Genomic DNA, 19322 nt, shown 5'->3' with positions numbered 1-19322 from the left:
AAAAAGTCAAGGGGCCTGAATACTTTCAGTCAAGGGGTCTGAATACTTCCCGAATGCACTGTATACATCTGCCTCAGCTATTGCAAACATCCATACACAACATAACGTCCAGCCCTATCCAAAACAAAACATTTGTGGTCGTCTGGATCCCTGGATATTGTGTTTTGGAACAAAACTCTTCATTTATATTTCCTGCCATATATCACCCAGCTTGTGGACAGGTTTCTATGCAATCAGATTTGTACCATGACATGTAATTCATCCCACCTCACCAACTGTCAGATCATCTGCTGTGACACTGAAAGTCAAGTGTTATTAAATACCCTAGCTGAGAATCATATTGGAGAGTCCTGTGTTTACGTGTGAACAACACATGGACAACACATTTCACACAACCATTGTGTGACTTGATTAATGTGAACTCATTGGAAGTTAGAATTGTTAATGTATTTGTAAAAACACAACCATTGTTCTGTTCAATCTACCTCTTTAATTTGTTTATCTGATGAATAAGATGAATCGGCTAGGATCTTGTGTTGCAGGGGTAGGCAGCCCAGTTGATCAGGTGTGGTGCCTAGTTGTAACAACATCCTGTTATATGTGTGGCACTCCAGGAACAGGGCTGCCTACCCCTGTTGTCTGTATATTGGACCATGTTTGTAATTATTTATGGTAAACCACAGAAAGAGAAGCTGCTTGTTAAAAGGAACTTAACTGGGAAGCGGAAAGAGCATTGTCACATTCTAACTGAATTGCATTTGTAATTCTGCAGCAGACTGTTTCTGCCTTTTTCTGATTAAATCCAATGTTTTAAGAAATAGAAAGTTAATTGATGTACACTTGTTTTAATGTATTTAATAATTAAAAGTCATGTGACATAAACAAACTCCTGTGTCCAACCATCTTTATGTTTATGCCATGAACAGTTTATTGAAAAAGTGCATGTAATTACATTAGTCACCCAGCAGTTGCAAAACAGCATGCATCATAGAGTGGGGAGGTTTTCCTACTTACAAAGCATGTAGAGGTCTGTAATTTTTATCATAGGTACACTTCAACTGTGAGAGACGGAATCTAAACAAAAATCCAGAAAATCACATTGTATGATTTTTAAGTAATTAATTTGCATTTTATTGCATGTGACATAAGTATTTGATACATCAGAAAAGCAGAACTTAATATTTGGTACAGAAACCTTTGTTTGTAATTACAGAGATCATACGTTTCCTGTAGTTCTTGACCAGGTTTGCACACACTGCAGCAGGGATTTTGGCCCACTCCTCCATACAGGCCTTCTCTAGATCCTTCAGGTTTCGGGCTGTTGCTGGGCAAAACGGACTTTCAGCTCCCTCCAAAGATTTTCTATTTGGTTCAGGTCTGGAGACTGGCTAGGCCACTCCAGGACCTTGAGATGCTTCTTACGGAGCCACTCCTCAGTTGCCCTGGCTGTGTGTTTCGGGTTGTTGTCATGCTGGAAGACCCAGCCATGACCCATCTTCAATGTTCTTACTGAGGGAAGACGGTTGTTGGCCAAGAACTCACGATACATGGCCCCATCCAGCCTCCCCTCAATACGGCGCAGTCGTCCTGTCCCCTTTGCAGAAAAGCATCCCCAAAGAATGATGTTTCCACCTCCATGCTTCACGGTTGGGATGGTGTTCTTGGGGTTGTACTCATCCTTCTTCTTCCTCCAAACACGGCGAGTGGAGTTTAGACCAAAAAGCTCTATTTTTGTCTCATCAGACCACATGACCTTCTCCCATTCCTCATCTGGATCATCCAGATGGTCATTGGCAAACTTCAGATGGGCCTGGACATGCGCTGGCTTGAACAGGGGGACCTTGCGTGCGCTGCAGGATTTTAATCCATTACCCTGTAGTGTGTTACTAATGGTTTTCTTTGAGACTGTGGTCCCAGCTCTCTTCAGGTCATTGACCAGGTCCTGCCGTGTAGTTCTGGGCTGATCCTTCACCTTTCTCATGATCATTGATGCCCCACGAGGTGAGATCTTGGAGCCCCAGACCGAAGATGATTGACCGTCATCTTGAACTTCTTTCATTTTCTAATAATTGCGCCAACAGTTGTTGCCTTCTCACAAAGCTGCTTGCCTATTGTCCTGTAGCCCATCCCAGCCTTGTGCAGGTCTACAATTTTATCCCTGATGTCCTTACACAGCTCTCTGGTCTTGGCCATTGTGGAGAGGTTGGAGTCTGTTTGATTGAGTCTGTGGACAGGTGTCTTTTATACAGGTAATGAGTTCAAACAGGTGCAGTTAATACAGGTAATGAGTGGAGAACAGGGGGGCTTCTTAAAGAAAACCTAACAGGTCTGTGAGAGCCGGAATTCTTACTGGTTGGTAGGTGATCAAATACTTATGTCATGCAATAAAATGCAAATGAATTACTTCAAAATCAGAAGTTTCATGCGCCTCCCTCCTGGTGGTCAATGTAGTTATCTTCCTGCTGGGGGTTTGTGGGAATGGGGTGGTCATCTGGATCGCTGGTCTCAAGATGAAGAAGACAGTCAACACCACCTGGTACCTCGGCCTGGCCGTCTCCGACTTCATATTCTGTGTCTGTCTCCCCTTCAACATCATCTACATGGTAACAATGGACTGGATCTTTGTGCTGTTCATGTGCATGTTTACCTCTTTCACAATGTTCCTTAACATGTTCAGCAGCATCTTCCTCCTGGTCATCATGAGTGTTGACCGTTATGTAATGGTCGTATATCCAGTTTGGGCCCAAAACCAGTGTACCGTGAGGATGGCCTCTGCAGTTTTGGTCCTTGCCTGGGTCATCTCTGTTGCACTCAGCATGGCCTCCATAATGTTTTGTCGTGTCACCACAGACTACACAACAACATGCTTTAACAACTTCCCATCCCAAAATATCCATCTAACTGTAGTTGTGAGTCGATTTGTCAGCGACATTGTGCTCCCGCTCCTCCTAATCATCTTCTGCTACTCTGTCATCACCCTGCAACTGAGGACCAACAGGATGACCAGGTCCTCCAAGTCCTTCAGAGTCATGACTGCCCTGATATCCATGTTCCTCATCGGCTGGCTGCCCTGCCATGTCTTCATTATACTGCAATCCGGAGCCAGGGATAAAGCTTATCTAACTGTTATTCCTGAAGGTCTGAAGATATGATGGACTAAATACATACTAACCAACGTCTGGTGTACTTTTACTACCATACAACATTTATTTCAGATTGCATGTTTATTTGGAATCGCAGTCCTTTACTTCCATTCTATTACCTTATTTATAATCACATTACATTCATTCCATACAAAATACATTCAAATGTGACACCCCTTTTGAGATAGTGCTAGGCTGTCAATGAAAGCAAAAAACACTCAAAGTTAAGGTCCTATGTCAAAAATAGAAGAGATAGCTCCCATTTACTTGTTGCATTATAAATATATTTGTAATTTTGTTGCACGTACTATAAAAATATATGTGTATATTTTGGAAGGAAATTTTTCTTTCATTGCACTCTTTCTACATGTGACCAATAGACACGCGCACATTATACATCAGTCAACATAAAATGGTGGGTGTACAAAATCAAATGCTTTACTTACAGATTATTTTGATGTATATTAGCTTTCTATTCTCTGTTGCACATTACCTATGGCTGGGACTATTATATACCTGTACATGTAGCTTGTTTTGCGATACCAAAGCAATCGAGAAAATGGGGTCTCTTTCAGCATTACTCACCTTCAACAAAAATGATCAGGGATCGTATATCAAGAAAAAAAAGCATTGAGGGGAAAACTCTCATCTCAAATAATCTATAACTTGAATAAATGCATTTTGGGCCTTTGGGGTAGTAAGCGTTCAGCTACAGTACATGCTACAGCTGTATTAACCTTACAGTGAAACACTTTTTGGATCATATTCAAGTTAAATAAATGAAGACAAATATTTAAATAATGAACCTTCGTTATCTCTTAGTTATGAAGTCACTCAAACAGAGACACAATATTAATTTGGATTGATTTTGGTGTGTTTGAGTCATTATAGGCAGGCAAATTTGACTGCCCCCCCATAAAAATGTATAATTTGAAGTGTTAAACTATCAGGGTATGCTTGATAACTCCACAGTCTTGATCTAACGTGCCTCAGCCACACAGTGAGGTGGCATACAATTATTGATTGTTAACCCTGACTCTTCCCAGCCTGTATTGAGTTATGAGCCAAATGGAAATCTCAAACATTCGATCAGTGCATTGCACTGACACAATATTTGCAATAATTGCATAACAACATCCTTGGTATTTTGTTTCATAAGCTAGAACACTCTCGACACTAGTGTGTCTGATGATGCATTAAGCGGACAGTTTAATATCAAATATCATCAATAATGTATTCACATTACCAATAATATTTGATATTAGTAATCATTTTATTTTCCCTACATTTCAACTTAAAGCCAACAGTCAGCTGACAGAAAAGGCACCACATTGTAATTTTGCTTCTAACCACCATTATAAGGAAAGCAACAAGTTCTGCAGAGTGATTTAGCAGAAGTGGTAGTTTCAAAATAGCGCTTTTTGCAGAAAACTCCATTCAATAAATCCACAATAAATGTATCATGCGCAGTGTGTCTGGCTGGCCACATCTGAGGAGTCCAAGGACGAACAAGCTGTCGATGAGTCGAGGCTAGTTGTTGAAAGGGCTGTCTTGACAAGAGTCAGGAGTGTTCCATAGAGCCTGATGGTCAAAATAAACTATGGAGAGTTAATTATTTAGTGTTCCAGAGCTGTTGCCAGTAACCAAAAGGACAGCTGTAATGCACAGATGTAATGACTCAGTAGGACTGATACAGCACCGTTTTAAGAGAGGCCACTGCTTCAGAGAAGTGTTGTATTACCTCTTCTTGTTCGAATACTGCTGAAGTATGAGGAGAAGAGTGAAGATCTAGCCTCATGGTGGGTCCACCGGGGGTAGACGGAGAGATGAGTGTTCAGTCCCATTCATTACCTCTTTTAGATGGACACGGGTTTTCGCCAACCAAATCCAAGTCCAGTAGTACGGTTTTGACCACCTCCTAATTTTAAATCTAGTGGCTCTCAAACATAAGTGGAGGTATAGATTTTTCATCTCTAACAAAACAAAACATTTAGTTGAAAATGACAGATCATAAAAAGGTTTTGTGACATTTCAAACCATTTCATGAAAGAGTATTTGTTCTCCTAATCAATACGGTTGTGAGCCTGTCAGTCTAAGAAATAAAGGAAAGGGATGTGAGAAAGAAGGAGACAGAAGTGGTGGGGAACAGAGAAGTATATTCAATAAAAACATATTTCCTACACATAGATTTTCACTTCATGTGACTTTTATATTTGAAGCCATTTGGACATGGTTGACATGAATTAATCACAAAACGAAGGGAAGGGATAGAAGAACAGAGTGAGAAATGGATAGAGAGAGAGGGAAAGGAGAGGAGATATTATCTCGGAGTGGGTCGGTACTCCTTCGGCACCCCGGCCATGTTCCTCTTCTTTAGGGAAGCGTCCACAGTCATGACCAGTTCGTCAATGCTAGTGCGCATCTCAGGTGTGTACGGGTCATAATCCAGTTTACGCAGGCCGGAGCGCTTGAATTTACCGTCCTTCTGTCCCTCTACACAGAGCAGGCGGTCCTCGGCCACCTCCAGGTCCAGAAACAGGACCATGTCCTTGAGCTTAGAGAACAGCTCCCTCTTCAGCTCCTCAAAGTGGACCACATGGACGTTCCTCCCATAACGTAGCCAATCCAGTGTGTGGGACGCCCACCAAGGAGCATAGTTCTTCACAAACTCAGGCCACTCTGCAAAACAACACAGAACACCAGAAGCAGATGAAAAATAATCGAGTTGTGTGAGAAGGCCTAAAATCTTAGTTAAGGGTACACAATTGATCTCCAGCATATATCAGTTATATTCAATGTAAATAATTATAATCCAAAATTGGAAGAAAACACCTATAAATGGGGCACTATTGGCTGTATGAGCAGCCCAGCAAAGAGCAGGAAAAAATCTAATTTGAATATAATTTTAGAATACAATCTCTGCAGCTCTCTACATCCCCAGGGAACGCAAGGTTTGTGGATCCATTCTCCCCGCAGAAGAATCATCAAACACTGATATTATTTCATTTAAGAGGTCTGGTGCAATTCACCAAGTGTAATCACAGCACATAATGCCTTATCTGAGACCCGGGCTTCCTTGGGGGGATTAAATGAATGACACAGAACAGAGCAAGTTTTTGTCCTTTTAACAGATAGACCTTCTGCAGTCTGGGAGACTCAGGATTTACCACCAGGGTCAATGGAGAGCTGCAGGGGCGGGACATACTGCAGAGCAGGTGACAGCTAGGATAGGGATCTACTGTTGTGGCACCAGTAGGTCTACCAGCACCCTACAGTATACATTGTCCTTCAGTTGACTGCTAAGACAGTTCAGTGCACCATACCCTTTTGGAATACTTTACTGCAGAAACCTTTCAATCTTTTATAAGCCACAGTCCATAAAGGAGTTGGTAGGCGAAACCAGGGCTGTTTTAGCATGTACCTTTATTAGGAGGAGAGGAATGGTTGTTAAAGTGTAAGTCTGCTGAGTTAGCAGTGCAGGCTTGGGGATTCAGATGATATGAGAGTGGAAGTTATACTGCCATAGTGAACTTCAGAAGAACATTGCACGTTAAAGGGCAGCAGTGAAGCAGAGAAACAGTTCTCTTATCAGATAGCGAAACCAAATCTGGAGAGCCAAAACACGACAGCTATTGAATCCCTCTTGACAAACCTCATGCATTGTATGCCATGAAGCATTGGTAAATACAGTAGGCAGTCCTAATCCGAGTAGGATGGTACAATTCAACTATTTTAATGTAGTATGTGAATGGATAGAGGTTTGTTTGTTTGTCAGTCAGTTGGAGTTCAGTTACAGTGGCCATGGACCAAGGTTGTTGAGACCCTCTGGACATCAGGAAGTACAGAATGTTAGCCTATAAGGGGGGCAAAAAGCTAATACAGTACACTGAAAGGAGCTGTGTGAATAACTTAATTATGTAGCTAAGGGACATTTGTTGGTTTAGGGATTGTAAGATAATATTTTTGACAAATTCAATAATTTGCCGTAATCATCCAGAGACCTCTTCCGAATATGACACATAGCCTACCGATACTTATGCATGTGTAACATTCAAATACTATCGCCAAAATCATTTGTTTTGGATTCAAGGTAATTGTGAGGCTGCAGTGCATTAAAAGGCGTCAGCAACTCTAACAGTAACTCTAACGTCATCATAACAACCTACAGTACAGCCCCCCTCTAAGGCCTGGGGCCGGTGATCACACAGCTGGGGCCGGCTCTTACACAATGTCCTGCTGAGTCAGAGGTTCCATCTCGAATGGCACCATGTTCCCTATTTTGTGCAATATACAGTATAGGGAATATGGCAGGGTTCCCCAATAGACAGCGAACGGGCCAAATTTGTCCCGTGGGTAAATTTATTTGGGCCCCCAAGTTGTTGGACATAAAAGACTGTAAAATCACCAGGAAATCAGCTCAAACTCATTTTTATTTAGAAAATATCTTCCCAAACTTACAAGGGATTTCAGATAGGAGCTGGTTGCCATGGTTACCGACACACTCTGAAATGTGTGGAGGGAAACATTTATAATATGAGAACATACCAAAAACAATTCTGCCCATTGGAGGAGCTGAAAATGAGAAAATCTTACAACATGAGGCCAAAACCCCATGATATCATTCAGATATTGAAAGCCTCTGTGGTTGACCACATTAGTTAATAAAAAATACATTATAAGGAATAAGGTTTTGAAGTGTCTGTCCTATATCTAAGAGTTCTAAGAAAGCTCAGGAAATATATTTGTTTTGTTTTTACACACATTTAACCCCTTATTTCGGTTGGCACAAAACTACATCCATTCATTTGTATGGGTCATGTGACACATGTGTCTCCCTTTCTATAGAATGGGCTTATTAGTTTATAGGCCAAACCGTTTGGATGCTACAGACGTTTTTGTGAGAAGAACGATTTTCGGGATGTCTCCTGGTCTGACAAACAACGCAGTAGCTTTTGCCACTTTCCACCGCAGATGTTACTTAGATTAAAGCACAGGTGCATCAGTAAATTCTAGGGGGTTTTAATAAAGAGAGAGCCACTGAAAATGGGCATTCAGTAGCATGATGGGGAAAAGGCATATCCACAGTATGCCAAGCCTGTTCATATCTGTTGATTTCACTTAGTCATGACTCATCAATAATTTACATCACATACCCATTACTGTGTAATTATACTAATGTAATTACTGTTACAAGTATTGTAATTACTAATGATTGTACTTACACTGTACTTACAGCAGTAACCCTATTAATCTTAGCTCTAACCCAAACTCTAGCTTCATGTCAACACCTTGGCTCAACCCCAACCCTAACCCTAAGTAAAGTATAAGTACAGTGTATTAAAGACCACTGTAATATAAAGTGTAACTGACATTAGATGAATAATTTTCATTGCAAGACAGAGGAAGGACACAATGCACAAATACATTAGGTCGAAAAAAGTACAAAAAATAAGCATGGGTATTCGCTGAGGACGAGAGACTGAATTGTGGACACAGTGACAACATGTTGTCATCATTGGCTAAATTCTCACCTTTCCCTCTCCAGTGGGCCTGAGAGGCGAATCCAATATGGCCGCCGTACTTGCGGTTGAACTCAGCCATGAGGGCTTTGTAAGGGTTGCGGATCATGACGATGCTGGCGTCAAAGGCTTCAATCTCCTTCTTGCCACTCTCATGTGTTTTAATGCAGATGGTCCTACCACTCCGCCAATGGTCTCGCTCACCTTTGAAGCCTTAGAAAAAAGTATATATATACAGTACCAGTCAAAAGTTTGGACACACCGACTCATTCAAGGGTTTTTCTTTATTTTGACTATTTTCTACATTGTAGAATAATAGTGAAGACAACAAAACTATGAAATAACACATATGGAGTCATGTAGTAACAAAAAAAGTATTTTAAAAAAATCAAAATATATTTTATATTTGAGATTCTTCAAAGTAGCCTCCCTTTGCCTTAATGACAGCTTTGCACACTCTTGGCATTCTCTCAACCAGCTTCATTAGGTATTCACCTGAAATTCATTTCAATTAACAGCTGTGCCTTGTTAAAAGCTAAAATAATGTATTTCCTTCTTAATGCGTTTGAGACAATCAGTTGTGTTGTGAAAAGGTAGGGGTGGTATACAGAAGATAGCCCTATTTGGTAAAAGTCCAAGTCCATATTTTGGCAAGAACAGCTCAAATAAGCAATGTGAAATGACAGTCCATCGTTACTTTAGGACATCAAGGTCAGTCAATGTAGAAAATTCCAAGAACTTTGAAAGTTTCTTCATGTTCAGTCGCAAAAACCATCAAGCACTATGATGAAACTGGCTCTCATGAGGACCGCCATAGGAAAGGAAGACCTAAAGTTACCTCTGTTGCAGAGGATGTGTTATTTCATAGTTGTGATGTCTTCAGTATTATTCTACAATGTAGAAAATAGTAAAAATAAAGAAAAACCCTTGAATGAGTAGGAGTTCTAAAACATTGGACCGGTAGTGTACATATATATGGAAATGCTTAAAGTGTATTTTTTTACTGTGTAAGTGACTGCATGACTTCCCAATGTATGACTGGCCAGTACCCATGTCATCTTTTACGTCTAAGTGAGGCCTACAGTACCTTTGTTGTAGAGGGAGCCATCAAAGTAGTAGCTGCCTGTGTAGAAGCCTGTGGCCAGCTCTATGAGGTGGCGGGCCCAGGTGTTGCCAGCCCCGGGGAAGCTGGCCAGAGCAATCAGCTGCTTGGAACGCGTGGGCAGGAAGCGCCGGTCCATGCAGCGGTTGTCTGAGGGAACACAGGATAGAACACAGGTCACACATGTGATACACAATAATGAATGAGAAAATTAAATACACAGACTTATTTGTGTTCCTTACTAAAAATAGTCTTATTAACCTGCCACAGAATTGAAATTGCTGGACAGTGAGGGAGAATGTCAAAGGGTCTCTGTACTTTAGCTTGACAGTAGGAATCTCAAATGGCTTCTGTAAGCCCCTGAAGGACTGGTGAACATAGACATCTCTTTCAGGTTCATACATCCTAGACCTAGAGCAGACATGTGTTTCTACTATAGAGGAAAAAATATGGCAAATGTCATGTATAATGCCTTTGAAATCCAGTCACTGCTTCAAATGTCCTGCACTGTAAACACAAATCAATAACTTACTTGTAACAGATGACATTCACATTCTGACTATCTCTGAAACTCGCTTGGATAATACCTTTGATGATTCAGTGGTAGCAATACATGGTTATAACATCTACCGTAAAGACAGAAATGCCAATGGGGGTGGTGTTGCGGTCTATATTCAAAACAGTTCCTGTATAGCTTAGAGAGGATCTCATGTTAAATACTGTTAAAGTAATATGGCTACAGGTTCATCTGCCTCACCTAAAGAACATTCTTGTGGGAAGCTGCTATAGACCACCAAGTGCTAATAGTCAGTATCTGGATAATATGTGTGAAATGCTTGATAATGTATGTGATTTCAACAGAGATGTATATTTTCTGGGTGATTTAAATATTGACTGGCTTTCATCAAGAAAAAACTTCAAACTGTAACCAGTGCCTGCAACCTGGTTCAGGTTACAGCCAACCGACCAGGGTAGTTACAAACAGCACAGGAATGAAATCCTCAACATGTATTGATCACATCTTTACCAATGCTGCAGAAATGTGCTTTAGAGCAGTATACAAATCCATAGGATGTATTGATAACAATATAGTAGCCATATCTAGGAAAACCAAAGTTCCAAAGGCTGGGCATAATATAGTGTATAAGAGTTCATACAAAAAGTGTTGAAATTATTCTTATGTTGATGATGTAATTAATATTTTCTGGTCTGTGGTGTGTAATAAGGAGCAACCAGACGATGCACTTGACACATTTATGAAATTAATTATTCCAGTTACTAATAAGCATACACCCATTAAGAAAATGACTGAAAAACAGTTCAATCCTGTTGGATTAATGAGGAATTTAAATGTTTTATGGTTGTGACAGATGAGGTAAAAGATATGGCAAATAAGTCTGGCAGCACAACCGATTGGCAAACGTACTGCAAATTGAGAAATCATGTGACTCAGCTAAATAAAAACACAAATAAACTGTACTGTGAAAAAAATGATATAAAGAATGATGGTAAAAAGCTTTGGAGCACCTTAAATGAAATTTTTGCCAAAAAGGCAAACCCGGCTCCATCATTCATTGAATCTCATTCATCACAAAACTCACTGATATTGCCAACTACTTTAATGATTTTTTCATTGGCAAGACTAGCAAACGTAGGCATGACATGCCAGCAACAAACGCTGACACTGCACATCCAAGTATATCTGACCAAATTATGAAAGACAAACATTGTATTTTTGAATTCCGTAGTGTGGAGTGTGGAAGATGTGAAAAAAGTATTGTTGTCTATCAACAATGACAAGCCACCAGGGTGTTGACAATCTGGATAATAATAGTAGACAATATTGCAAAATCTTCAATTTAAGCCTTCTAGAAAGTGTGTGCCCTCAGGCCTGGAGGGAAGCAAAAATAATTCCACTACCCAAGAATAGTAAAGCCTCCTTTACTGGCTCAAATAGCCAACCAATCAGCCTGTTACCAACCCTTAAACTTTTGGAAAAAGTTGTGTTTGACCAGAAACAATGCTATTTTACAGTAAACAAATTGACAACAGACTTTCAGCATGCTTATAGGGAAGGACATTCAACAGCACTTACACAAATGACTGGCTGGGAGAAATTGATGATAAAAAGATTATGGGGGCTGTTTTTTTCAACTTCAGTGTGGCTTTTGACATTATCGATCAGAGTCTGCTGCTGGAAAAACGTATGTGTTATGGCTTTACACCCCATGCTATATTGTGGATAAAGAGTTAGCTGTCTAACAGAACACAGACGGTGTTGTTAAATGGAAGCCTCACCAACATAATCCAGGTAGAATCAGGAATTCCCCAGGGCAGCTGTTTAGGCCACTAACTTTGTTCAATCTTTCCTAACGACATGCCACTGGTTTGAGTAAAGCCAGTGTGTCTACTGCATGTATGGGGATGACTCAACACTGTACACGTCAGCTACTACAGCGACTGAAATGACAGCAGTTAGTTTCAGAATGGGTGGCAAGGAATAAGTTAGTTCTAAATATTTCAAAAACTAAAAGCATTGTAATTTGGGACAAATCATTCACTAAATGCTAAACCTCAACTAAATCTTGTAATGAATAATGGGAAAATTTAGCAATTTGAGGTGACTAAACTGCTTGGAGTAACCCTGGATTTGAAACTAACATGGTCCAAACATATTGATACAACAGTAGCTAAGATGGGGAGAAGTCTGTCTATAATAAAGCGCTGTTAACAACAGTATCAACAAGGCAGGTCCTACAGGCCCTAGTTTTGTCACACCTGGACTACTGTTCAGCCATGTGGTCATTAATAATATGCATGTCAATCTCTCATGGCTCAAAGTAGAGGAGAGATTGACTTCATCACTACTTGCTTTGTTAAGAAGTATTGACACCCATGCATACCCCACAAGACATGCCACCAGAGGTCTCTTCACAATCCCCAAGTCCAGAACAGACTATGGGAGGCGCACAGTACTACATAGAGCCATGACTACATGGAACTCTATTCCACATAAGGTAACTGGTACAAGCAGTAGAATCAGATTTTAAAAACTAGTAGAAGTACACCTTATGGAACAGCGGGTAGCAGGGACTGTGAAGAGACACACACAAAGGTACAGACACATGCATACACACACAAGTGCTAGCACACGCACTCTACACACATACTGTACATTGTACTATTGTTGTATGGTGGTAGTATATATTTTGTATTGTAGATACAGTGCATTCATTATTCAGACCCATCTACACCCAATTCCCCATAATGACAAAGCAAAAACGGTTTTTTATTTTATTTTTGCAAATGTATTACAAATAAAAACTGAAATATTACATTTACATAAGTATTCAGACCCTTTACTCAGTACTCTGTTGAAGCACCTTTGACAGCGATTACAGCCTCGAGTCTTCTTGCTTATGACGTTACAAGCTTGGCACACCTGTATTTGGGGAGTTTCTCCCATTCTTCTCTGCAGATCCTCTCAAGCTCTGTCAGGTTGGATGGGGAGCGTCGCTGCCTAGCTATTTTCAGGTCTCTCCAGAGATGTTCGATCCAGGCTCTGGCTGGGCCACTCAAGGACATTCAGAGACTTGTCCCGAAGCCACTACTGCGTTGTCTTGGCTGTGCTCTTAGGGTCGTTGTCTTGTTGGAAGGTAAACCTTCACCCGAGTATGAGGTCCTGAGTGGTCTGGAGCAGGTTTTCATCAAGGATCTCTCTGTACTTTGCTCCATTCATCTTTCACTCGAGCCTGACTAGTCTCCCAGTCCCTGCCGTTGAAAAACTTCCCCACAGCATGATGCTGCCACCACCATGCTTCACTGTAGGGATGGTGCAAAGTTTCCTCCAGATGTGACGCTTGGCATTCAGGCCAAATAGTTCAATCTTGGTTTCATCAGAACAGAGAATCTTGTTTCTCATGGTCTGAAAGTCCTTTAGGTACTGTTTGGCAAACTCCAAGCGTGCTGTCATGTGCCTTTTACTGAGGAGTGGCTTCCGTCTGGCCACTCTACTATAAAGGCCTGATTGGTGGAGTGCTGCAGAGATGGTTGTCCTTCTGGAAGGTTCTCCCATCCCCACAGAGGAACTCTGGAGCTCTGTCAGAGTGACCATCTGGTCCTTGCTCACCTCCCTGACCAAGGCCCTTCTGCCCCGATTGCTCAGTTTGGCCAGCCGGCCAGCTCTAGGTAGAGTATTGGTGGTTCCAAACTTCTTCCATTTAAGATTGATGGAGGCCAATGTTTTCTTGGGGACCTTCAAAGCTGCAGACATGTTTTGGTACCCTTCCCCAGAGCTGTGCCTCGACACAATCCTGTCTCAGAGCTCTTCGTACAATTTCTTCGACCTCTAGGCTTGGTTTTTGCTCTAACATGCACTGTCAGCTGAAGGACCCTTCCAAGTCATGTCCAATACATTTCATTTACCACAGGTGGACTACAATCAAGTTGTAGAAACATCTCAAGGATGATCAATGGAAACAGGATTCACCTGTTTAAAATATATATATATATGCAAAAAAATCTAAAAACCTGTTTTTGCTCTGTCATTATGGGGTATTGTATGTAGATTTAAGAGGGGAAAAAATATTTTATCCACTTCAGAATAAGGGTTGGAACGTAACAATATGTAGAAGGTCAAGGGGTCTGAATACTTTCCGAATGCACTGTATGTAGTGGTGTAATAATGTTATATGATGTAATGTTTTATATTTAGTTTTATATGTAATGTAAGTGCCTTAATGTATTTGGACGTCAGGAAGAGTCACTGCTGCTTTGGCTAATGGGGATCCCTAACAAATACAAATACAATGACACTCTTGAACTAGAGATTGCTTCATATATGTGTAAGCTAAGTCACCCTTGATACAAATTCCTGCTTAGCAACAGTGTAATGTGATGTACTACAAGGCAAAGGCCTGTGAGTAACATCACTGCGGTGGTGTAAAGTGCTTAAGTAAAAATATATTAAAGTACTAGTTAAGTAGTTTGTTGGACTTTACTATTCATATTTTTTGACTACTTTTACTTTTACTTCACTACATTACTAAAGAAAATAATGTATTTTTTACTCCATACATTTTCCCTAACAGCCCAACTCAGTTACATTTTCAATGCTTAGCAGGACAGGATTTTTTTTCAAATTCACACACTTGTGTGCTGTCTGGTTTGCTTAATATAAGGAATTTTACATTAATTATATTTTTACTTTTACTGTTGATACTTAAGTATATTTTAGCAATTACATTTACTTGTAAAACCAAATACTTTTAGATTTTACTCAAGTAGTAATTTACTGGATGACTCACTTTTACTTGAGTCATTTTCTATTAAGGTATCTTTACTCTTACTCAAGTATGACATTTGAGTACTTTTTCCACCACTGTGTGACTGCAGGACTTGGTTGGTGTGAGAGCAGCCCTGTGGTGGTTACGATGTTGCAACTCCGAAGTCTGTTTAAGGAAGCAAGAGATGGTACAATACGTCAGTTTGTGTTCTGGGACAGCTGTTGATGCACAGGCTTTCGCCATACTGGAGATTAAAATAAATGTCACATGAAACATGGCCAGTGATTAAGAAACAAATAATTGTACAATTTACATAGCCAATGTGTATACTACAGAATGTTTACGTTTTAAAATGTATTTGACTGTTTTTTTTAATGTATCCTTATATAATGTGACTGGTCCAGAACAGTATGTTGTTGTATATTGTTTATTAGAGCCTGTATTTCCAGTTCTGAATGTAAGAAGTGCTGTTGCAGCATTAGGGCAGCATTGCTCACAGCCTCTCTGGGCATCCATCCACTGAGGTGAGAGAAAACAGCAGCAGTAGCATCCATGGTGATGGTAAAGTGTAGTGTATCGCAGGGCAGCTCTCTAGGCCCTCTACTCTTTTTTTATTTTTACCAAGGACCTGCCATGTGTGTCCATGTATGCTCATGATTTAACCATATGTGCATCAGCGACCACAGCTAATGAGTCACTGAAACCCTTAACAAAGAGTTGCAGTCAGTTTTGGAATGGGTGGATAGTAATAAACTAGCCCTGAAAATCTCTAAAACTAAGAGCATTGTATTTGGTACAAATCATTCCTTAAGTTCAAAACCTCAGCTGAATCTGGTGATGAATGGTGTGACTGTTGAACAAGTTGAGGAGATTAAATAACTTAGTGTTACTTTAGATTGTAAACAGTCATGGTAAAAACATATAGATTCAATGATTGTAAAGATAAGGAGATATCTGTCTGTAATAAAGAATTGCTCTGCTTTTTTGACACCACACTCCACAAAGCAAGTCCTGCAGTCTCTAGTTTTATCTGATCTTGATTATTGTCCAGTCATGTGGTCAAGTGCTGCAAAGAAAGACCTAGTTAAGCTGCAGCTGGCCCAGAACAGAGCAGCATGTCTTGCTCTTCATTGTAATCAGAGGGCTAATATTAATACTATGCATTCTAGTCACTCTTGGCTAAGAGTGGAGGAAATTCCAGATTGTTTGCATAGTTAATTTACACACAGCACTGACACACACACTTACCCCACCAGACATGCCAACAGGAGTCTTTTCACAGTCCCCAGGTCCAGAACAAATTCAAGGAAATGTACAGTATTATACAGAGCCATGAGTGCATGGAACTCCCTTCCATCTTATATAGCGCAAGTGAACATCAAACCTGGTTTCAAAAAACAAATAAAGCAACACTCACGGTACAACGCCTCTCCCTATGTGACCTACTTGTTGTGTGTATGTGCTTATAGATGCACACACACTACATGTTAATGTTTTTAAATGTAAATTGTAATGTATTTTATCTGCAATGTATTTTTCGTTATTTGTCGGACCCCAGTAAGACTAGCTGTCACCATTGGTGTCGGCGAATGGGAATCGTAATAAATCAAATCAACTGGTGATGGTGTGAAAGCAGTGGGCTAGCTGTTTCACAAGAACACTCTCACCCATGCTCAGAAACACTGTACACAAATGGTTTCCTGTACCACTTCCAGCACTCTGCCATTCTCTTCTACTTAAAGAGCATCAAAACAAATCTATGGGAATCCATCCTTTAATATGAATAACATTGGTAATGGTAATTGATGTAGTTATATCCAGTCACTACAACTAGAGAGGGCTTAGAAGGATGAGGTCAGTGGTAGATAGTGGCTTGTTTACCTTGGACCTGTGTCTGGTACACCACAAAGTACTCGTCATTCCCACAGCTCTCAAACTCCTCGCCATGGCAGCGGTGCAGGCACAGGTCCTCATCCTCCATCTCATGGAGGGAGAAGTGGGGGGTGGGGAACCCACAGAGACACCTGTCTCCAGCTAGGACAGCTAGGGACAGCTCCTGGAGGACAGGAAGGAGGGAGCCCAGGGACATCAGAGAGATAAAGATGATGAATAGGCATATGATACACACACTCACACACTGTAAAAAATAATCTAGTTGTTTCAACAAATTATTATTAAGTAAATAGTTCTACAGCCTTTTTTGTTTACTCAACTTTTCGGTCCATGTGCTACCTGAACTTAAAATGTTTAGCTCTAACTTGAGAAAACATAGGCAAAAACTCAGTAAATGTAAAATGATGTGTTTGCTCAACTTTTCTCACATGTTCATTCAACTATAAGGCTGTGGAACTGGTTGCACACACACACACACACACACACACACACACACACACACACACACACACACACACACACACACACACACACACACACACACACACACACACACACACACACACACACAGTGCTTTTAACATACAATGTTTTCAACTTACATATGTGACACACATTGACATCACATTGACGTCTTACATCAGCAGTTACTTAATAATAAATAGTTGAAACAACTATTTAATTCAATTTTTTTACAGTGGAAGCATTTGCAGGCACACATACACATGACATGTACGCACCCTCACATAACAAATACACCTGCTCTCACTCAAACAGTACCAAGCAAACAGACATCACAATCTCACACATCACAATATGTACATTTCCCTCACCTTCTCCGTACACATGTCCACACACTTCTCCACTGACATGTTCTGGATGACAGCGCTGATGGGCAGGGCCAGGGTGACGTTGTCAGGCCTGTGGAAGCACCCCTTAAAGATGGCACTCCCATCTGAACCAAGGACAAACACAATATACTAGATTAGTATCAACACATTTTCATGTGTGTTCTGACTGGACAAAGCTTTCAGTTTGACCCCTATAGTATAAACTGACCCCTCCCTTGGCCTCACTAGGAACCTAACACAAAGCATGAGGCCCTGACCCAGCAGTGGCCTGCCCTGAGCAGTTACCATCACATCAGGGACTGCCTGGCTCTCCTACACTGGCTGTCTCAACACCCTTTAGCCCCAAGCTGTCCCTATGGGCTACCACACTGCACACACTGTAGAACAGCAAATAACAAGCCCAGCCATACTGTAGAACAGCAAATAACAGGCCCAGCCATACTGTAGAACAGCAAATAACAGGCCCAGACATACTGTAGAACAGTAAATAACAGGCCCAGCCATACTGTAGAACAGTAAATAACAGGCCCAGCCATACTGTAGAACAGTAAATAACAGGCCCAGGCATACTGTAGAACAGTAAATAACAGGCCCAGCAAAACTGTAGAACAGTAAATAACAGGCCCAGCAATACTGTAGAAGAGTAAATAACAGGCCCAGCCATACTGTAGAAGAGTAAATAACAGGCCCAGCCATACTGTAGAAGAGTAAATAACAGGCCCAGCCATACTGTAGAAGAGTAAATAACAGGCCCAGCCATACTGTAGAACAGTAAATAACAGGCCCAACCATACTGTAGAACAGTAAATAACAGGCCCAGCCATACTGTAGAACAGTAAATAACAGGCCCAACCAAACTGTAGAACAGTAAATAACAGGCCCAGCCATACTGTAGAACAGTAAATAACAGGCCCAGCCATACTGTAGAACAGTAAATAACAGGCCCAGCCATACTGTAGAACAGTAAATAACAGGCCCAGCCATACTGTAGAACAGTAAATAACAGGCCCAGCCATACTGTAGAACAGTAAATAACAGGCCCAACCATACTGTAGAACAGTAAATAACAGGCCCAGCCATACTGTAGAACAGTAAATAACAGGCCCAACCATACTGTAGAACAGTAAATAACAGGCCCAACCATACTGTAGAACAATAAATAACAGGCCCAGCCATACTGTAGAACAGTAAATAACAGGCACATTGACACTCTCGCTCTCTCTGTCTCTCAGTTCAGCTATTCTCTGTTAAGTCCATCTTCCTCTATCTCCTCCGCCTGCCGTCTCACAAAAGACACCCTTTCCTTTTTTGGTAATGAAATGCTTCATTGGAGCTTCCTCGGCTAGCGTGTCACTAAACTATAAATGATCAGCCCAGGGCCCCGAGAACTAGAGCACCTTTCTAACTGTATTAGGTCTGTGTGTCTTACTCATCATGGTAACATATCATAGATGCAAATATTAAGCTGCATGAGTGCATGTATGTTAGCCTAGATCTAATGTGTGTGGAGACTACACATGATCTTTCTG

At 40.9% G+C, this 19322-nt stretch overlaps 2 protein-coding genes across 2 annotated transcripts in view; one reads left to right on the top strand and one right to left on the bottom strand.

Moving 5' to 3' along the window:
- The first annotated feature begins 246 nt into the window (after positions 1 to 246).
- LOC116360594 (C3a anaphylatoxin chemotactic receptor-like) lies at positions 247 to 3173 on the top strand. Its single transcript, XM_031815490.1, has 2 exons — positions 247 to 304; positions 2416 to 3173. The coding sequence occupies exons 1-2, from the start codon at positions 247 to 249 to the stop codon at positions 3150 to 3152; spliced, it is 795 nt and encodes a 264-aa protein (XP_031671350.1). The 3' UTR covers positions 3153 to 3173.
- A 38-nt stretch (positions 3174 to 3211) lies between these two features.
- LOC109880560 (WSC domain-containing protein 2) overlaps positions 3212 to 19322 on the bottom strand; it is a 100540-nt gene continuing 84429 nt past the window's right edge. The window contains exons 5-9 of the mRNA XM_031804262.1: positions 17776 to 17897; positions 16931 to 17105; positions 9750 to 9914; positions 8675 to 8875; positions 3212 to 5822 (exon numbers count right to left, since the gene is read on the bottom strand). Coding sequence (XP_031660122.1) covers positions 5464 to 5822; positions 8675 to 8875; positions 9750 to 9914; positions 16931 to 17105; positions 17776 to 17897 — 1022 coding nt within the window. The 3' untranslated portion in view covers positions 3212 to 5463. The remainder of the gene's footprint in view (positions 5823 to 8674; positions 8876 to 9749; positions 9915 to 16930; positions 17106 to 17775; positions 17898 to 19322) is intronic.

This window comes from Oncorhynchus kisutch, linkage group LG3 (genome assembly GCF_002021735.2).
Source record: "Oncorhynchus kisutch isolate 150728-3 linkage group LG3, Okis_V2, whole genome shotgun sequence".
NCBI classification, from domain to species: domain Eukaryota; kingdom Metazoa; phylum Chordata; class Actinopteri; order Salmoniformes; family Salmonidae; genus Oncorhynchus; species Oncorhynchus kisutch.
This window is presented reverse-complemented; position numbering and strand designations above follow the sequence as displayed.

Coding starts and splice junctions, on each gene's coding strand:
- LOC116360594 (XM_031815490.1), top strand. CDS start 247: ATGACATGTAATTCATCCCACCTCACCAACTGTCAGATCATCTGCTGT. Junction 305..2,415: donor CATCTGCTGTGACACTGAAA/GTCAAGTGTTAT, acceptor CTTCAAAATCAG/AAGTTTCATGCGCCTCCCTC.